The following is a 6,444-nucleotide window of genomic DNA, read 5'->3' as shown; positions in this document are numbered from 1 at the left end:
AGGGAGGGCATTGTCTGAGACATAAAACCCAAGATAATTGCATTACAATATGACTTTGCTTAGATGTTATTCCTCTGTGGGGGTCCAAGAAGCTAGGTTTTATTTGTGGCAAATTCTTGACAAGTCACCTTTCAGATTTATATCTAACTTGACTCATAAACAACAGGAAAAGTACTTTCTCTACATTTTACTTGATTTTCTTTAGCTGCATATGACACCAAGGGTACCGGTGGTTTTGATCCTGCTTCTGTTTGTTATTCGCATCATAGGCTTCTTTTTATTTGTGCCATGCGTCTTTATTCATACTATGCTTCTTTTAATTTTGCTTAAAATGCTTTCAATTATACAGCCATTGTTCTGAAATTAGGTTTTACAACCAATAGGATGTAAAAGTCACACAGAAGTAAATAGAATTTACACTACACTGCCACTGAAGTACGCTACTACAACAGTCACTACAATTATCATTGCTTTATACATCAAGGGTTTGTACAGAATAAATACATTATTCATAACATGAAGACAGGTTTGCGTTTCAGTTCTCATATGTTTCCTTTTCATGACCCTTATTTGAAAACAAATTGCAGCTTTTCCAAATCTTTCAGATTCTGTCTTCATGATTTCATTCCAGTATTAACGTAACTGTTAGAATTCATATCCCTAAAAATATCAGACAAATAAAACAAAATCTGTTATAATCAGGTGAGACAGTGAGAAAGGAATGAAAGGAATCAAATTAAATAAGAAAGAATCTTGGCTTCTGATATATCAGTTATCTTTCCTGGCCTGAACTTCTACTTTACGCATGTGTCAGATGCAAGTCAGGGGTAGCCAACTGAAACTTCGTTCCAAGACAAATGGACAGTTCAGATAAAGCAGCAGATATGATAAGAAGGACTGTTATTGAAGAGCTGGTTTAAATTATTCTTAGTAATGGGCAGGAAATATTTTTCCTATCCTGAAAAAATTATTGAGATGTCAAAAAAAATTTTTCATCTTAACTTGGAATGAAAAACCAAAATCTCAAACATTGTCTCAGTAAGACAATCTGAAAAAAAAAAAATAGATTTGGATGAAAAAAACCCAGCATTTTCAAAATGCTGCAATTCAGCTTGGAATTTTGTCTTTTTTTTTAAACTCTAAATCTTTCTGTTGGCAAATTGGAATCATATTGAAATGCTTAGGGAATATCCCTTGAGGAAGTCTGGTTGTATTTGTTTATTGCTAACCTATGATTTAATATGCATTTTAATATATGGCTTGAACACTTGTGTAGTATTACCTGGTTCAGATTCCTGAATGTCTTGAGACAGATTGACAGACAGTGACTTCCCAAATCTCTGTGGCAAATTTAGAAGTGATTGACTGGAACTTTTAACACGTGGAGATCTCCCAAGCCTGTGTGATACCTTTGGAGCATGCCTAGGTATGTTCTCTCCAAAAGCCCTCCCAAATCTCAGAGGCAAATTAGCAATTGGTTTAATGCTTCTTTCTTCTGGATAATTTCTTCCAAACCTAAGAGGTAAATTAGCAACTGAATTTGGCATCTTGTTTACTGTAGGAGGGTTCATTTTAATGATATTTTTTGATCCCCAGTCCTTCATTTCTTCAAAATTGAGACTCCTCTGCTTTTCTTCCAAGATATCATCTTTAATCTAAAGAAAAATAATTAAAAAAAGGATACTATCATTTTATAGGGCATTACTTCAGCTACCAATCACATGAAGAATTCATTTTCATATCTCCTTAGAAAGCTGCTGGGTAACACTCTTTTTTGAATATCTAATGCTTTTTAGCTGTATTTGCTAAACTCCATTGTAATGTGAGCTACTTCATATGGATTACTTCATATGCAGACATTGTCCTGCTTACCTTTTCAGTACACTGACCACAAGAGCACATCTCCGTATCAGTATCCACAACTGTTCAAATGGTGCCAGTCAGAAATATTTCTGGGCATAGGTGTCAGTACATGTGCCATCAGTTAAGTGTGGACAGGAGTCATTGTCAAGTCCACATTTGCTAATATCACCAACTGAAATTGTCTGGAGGAGAAGATGCTGACTATATTTAGTGACTTGACACAGACCCAGCGTCTTACTCATCTGGTCTGGATGAACAGGAGGATGGGCCAAGCTACCTGAAGGGGTGGCTCATTTCTTCCTAAGCATTGGGTGGATGCTTTTGACCCAGTATCCTGCTGGGCTAACAGGCAGGGAAATGAACGGAAAGTGTTTGGGTCAAGTCCACATCATGCCTGTTCTGGCCTTGCAGCATAGAGATTGCCCTGAGCTTTAAGTTGTTTTAGTCCTCCACTAATACACAAGATGCATTAGGAGCTCCTGGGCTCCTAATTTTTGTGCAACCAGCACAAAATCTACTTTCTGTGTCTATGCTGGCATACAATGAAGAACTGAGCCTAGTATATTACCTGTCTCATGATATAAAGGGCAGCTGTAGCCTGAAAAGTAGCTATATCAACATGACCCTTTCTTATATAGCAGTGTTCCTTTCCTGAGTGTGTTGAAAATCACTTATTTCTGTGACAAAAATAAGTTTCCAAGCCTTAACAGTAAATATGTACAAATATGTTTTTTAATTTCGGTTAAGGACACAAATGCTACTAATCCTAATTTCAGTTCCTTGTCCCTGTTTGGTGACTTCCCCAGGAGCTTCTCCAGCCACTGAGAGAGAAGGGGAAAGAACCATTCTAGTTCATACTCTATGATTAAAACATTAAATAAACTGTCCCTCTGATTGCACCTGCACACCCCTTCTGAAGTATATAAAAGACAGTGAGCTGAAGACCAGAGGATTTCACTAGCATAATTAAAGTTGTATTTTGGTTTGAAGGATCTTTATTACACCAATGATGATGAGTCAAAACCAGAGGTTGGCTCTCATTTCCCAGGGAGTATTTGCAGGGCAGACAAGAAAAATAATACAGATGAACTGTGCAAATTTCATTTGGCATCTATTGAGACATAATAAATGTGCAACCCTGCAAAGATATTTTTATAGTCAATTTCCAGAGTAGAATTTTAAGACCATTAACTATATTAGATTTAAAATGTTGTATGTTTATCATTATTCCTTGAGTATTACAAGCATGCCTTTATTAATTTTGGATTAATAATGTATCTGTTATATTATGTGCATAAAATGCCTGACAGGAATGTTGAGGCCCCACTGTGTAAGTAAGAAACAGTTCAGAAAAAGTCTCCACCTAATCGCAAGGCTGCATTGCAAGAAAATTGAAACATGAATTGATTTACACAGTATGTGTGTCCGAGCAAATTAATTTCCTGAAAATTCTTTCAACAAGCTTTTTTCATACTGCTAGTGCTATAATGCTGAATACTGTGCAATGAGGTTAGGAGAGCCTTCGCCAAAAAATTCAAAGTGCTCAGAATCTGACCCACGGTTCCCCCAAATAATGTCATAGTAATACAGATCTTACCTCATAATAGTTATCATCATCATCTTCTCTGCTCTGCAGACTGGACTTCATCTGTTCATCTAGGCACATACTATTTGATGTTAGAAGGACCACTGTAGCTAAAGCAAATAGAATAAACTTCTTGATTGAAATTACTTTCATTTTTCTCAAATTAAGCTTACTTAGAGAGCTCAGAATCTGTACAGAAAAGAAAACTGCCATCATTTTATATGATCAGAAAACAAAAAGATTTTGTTCTCTATGACATCAGTCTCAAAAGCTTCAATTCTTAATATTAATTAGGGAAGTAATTTGGATATATTTGAAGAATGTTGGGAATTTCTTTTGTGAACCTTTTTAACCAACATAGCTTCTTGTTAGGGACACGCTGACTTTAAAAATATTTTCTTCTGGTGAAATATGTCTTAATTAGCTAAATTTGAGAGCCATAACAGTAGGGACTTACATCAGCCACAATGTTCCATCACCAGTAGACAAAACCACCTTGTTTCTTTCTTTTGTATCAGTGTTCTCAGAAGGACTGTGAAAGGAAGCTTTCTCCATGTAGGTATTCTTCTGCTTAAATGATCCTTTTGGACCATATAATGCTTGTTTATAGTTATGTACAACTAGGGACACTTGGCCCATTGAAATCAAGTGCTGTCTGTTGAAGTTGTTGATCAGGTCATAAGAGATGTTATGCATCAATGAGATCTATTGACGTACATAGTGTCTATGCTCTAAATTGAACATGTTAATTTGCATTCAGACTGAATTAGGAGCATGCTTTTAAAACCCTGCCCATCAGTTAAGTTTTTAGAAATTTCAAAGGTTATGTTACATCTGTATGCTTAAGGCCAGATTTCCAACAGCAGTTTTTAAAAAGGCATCTGCCACTTTGCTGCACGTGGTAAAAGCACTGGACTACCCGTGTGTGTTCTGTCCCAGAAGGGGATTCAGGCTGCACACTTAATGTGCCCTTAAAGTGCACATTGAATTGGTTGCTAGACAGACTGGTGAGCCAGGCTGCCATAAAAAAAGCATATTGTGGTGTTCTTCCATTTGTTATTCTTAAATTCTTGAAATGATTGCCTAAATCTCATACGTTAATACTTAAACTCAGCCACATAAGGAGAAAATCTGATTGATCATGGTAAATACTCACACTGGAAAAATGGACTCTAGACAAGTTATTTTGCAGTTCAGCACCAGGGTAGTAAAATGTCTGTTCCATCACAGCACTGGCAAAGTTGTCCTGAGAGAACATGTTTTATGCTGTGGGCAGCATTGATAGTGCGGACTGTTTATCTGTTGACAGTATGTTACTGTGAAGCTGAAGGATTTTCAAGTAACCTCATTTTAGAATTAAGTTGGCTGTTTTTATGGGTATAAAGCTATGTGGCATGCATGGAGTCATTTCTGCTTACATTCTCCAGAACTGAGATCCTGAAGGCCTTAAGCAGCTTTGTATTAGAGCTAACAAGATACTCAAACCTCCTTTCGGACTCGTGAGAATCACAGGTTGTGTGTTGGAAACTGCTCTGACATGACTGCTACTCTAACTTGACCAGGATAACAGGAAACACTAAACCTATCACCTAAATAGTTTACTAGAGCCACTTAAAGTGAAAAAAGAAGAAAAATAAATTCCAATGAATTATCTCCTTAGGAGAAATAACAACTTCTCCTTCTTCCCTCTCCCACACTTTAATAGTTATCCAATAGCAGGAGGAGCAGCAAGCCCCTGTTCTCCAAGCTTGGACCATCTTGTCCCCATTCCCTATAGATACATGGTTCCTGTCTCCCCCAACTCCTACAATTACTGGGGATCATCTAGGATAGGAGGACAGTGTGTTGGGGGTGTCTCCTTGAAGGTGACAAAGGTAAGCAATTTTAGAGGGAATTTGAACCTTCTTGGGGAGAGGATGACATGAGGGGGCTGGGGAGATGTTGCACAATACCTACTACCAGACTCTCATACTTTCTAGTGAACCTTCTGGCATGTTGCTGTGAGAGAGTGGCAAACAGTGGACTAGACAGGCGGTGTGTATGATCTTGCCTGGTAATTCCTGTGAAATACCGCTCTTTTAGCCCAACTTCAGTGCCAGCCCACCTGCCATCATTCCCCATGTTTGTTCCACATAAATGGTGTACCTGCATCAGAGAGGTGCTCTTCCATGAGCTCTCTGAACCATGGGTGATGAGTTCAGGGATCAGGAGTAATCCCTTCCCCGAGATAAGGACCACTACACTTTTGGACACCAAAGGATTGGTTTGCCATGCTAGCCTATCCTCCGGTGGGGCTCAGACTAAGGGGTCAACCAGATGAGAGTGCTGACCTGGCAGCCAGATGTAGAGGTAACATCTGGAAGCACAGCTATGTGGGGAGAGCTGGGCGGGGGTGGTGGTGTTGTCTACCCAGATGGCTTGCTGCTGGTACCTGAGGTGAACCTGCCTGGCACAGTTTGTGTGGGGAAGCGCCTCCCTTCCCAGGGGAGAGGGAAATCCCATTGACAGGGCTGGAAGTGAGAAGGGAACAGTTTCTCTCAGGTGAACTTCCCCAGGTGGAGAGGGTGTGAAAGATTCTGCTCGTTTTTTATGAGACAGGAGACCATTAAATTTTTAAAATAGATGAGAATGGTATTAGTAAGCTAATTAGGAGCCCCTGTGAGAAAATTCATTTTAATCAGTCACTGGCTTTTGTGTGCCGCTTTCCCTTGTTGTTGTATACACTATTTACATTCATTTCCTCTTTGTTTCTTTGCTGTGTGTAATCCTTCTGGCCTTGGCTGACAGCAGAAAAGGTTGGGTTCAAAGATCTGGCTCTTCCTTTGGAAAGGGGCTGGAAAAAGTGACATATGATAGGAATAAGCACAGTTCTGCATAGTCCCAAGGGGCAATGCTTACCCTTTGCATTCTCTGAGACTGTTCTACAAGATGTTGTTTTAGAGTGAGATGTGGTAGATGGGGAGGGAAAAGATACTGGACCAGTAATGATTCATGAA

General features: G+C 38.9%; 1 protein-coding gene across 1 annotated transcript; it reads right to left on the bottom strand.

Annotated features, from left to right (window-relative positions):
• Positions 1 to 1,229: 1,229 nt before the first annotated feature.
• Positions 1,230 to 3,601, bottom strand: NPVF (neuropeptide VF precursor). The gene is made up of 2 exons (XM_050890919.1): positions 3,461 to 3,601; positions 1,230 to 1,655 (listed from the first exon to the last, which is right to left on the bottom strand). The coding sequence occupies exons 1-2, from the start codon at positions 3,599 to 3,601 to the stop codon at positions 1,230 to 1,232; spliced, it is 567 nt and encodes a 188-aa protein (XP_050746876.1).
• Between the last annotated feature and the right edge of the window lie 2,843 nt (positions 3,602 to 6,444).

Source organism: Gymnogyps californianus, chromosome 2, assembly GCF_018139145.2.
Source record: "Gymnogyps californianus isolate 813 chromosome 2, ASM1813914v2, whole genome shotgun sequence".
NCBI classification, from domain to species: Eukaryota; Metazoa; Chordata; class Aves; order Accipitriformes; family Cathartidae; genus Gymnogyps; species Gymnogyps californianus.
Note: the sequence above shows the minus strand (reverse complement) of the source record. Positions and strands in the feature narration are given on the sequence as shown.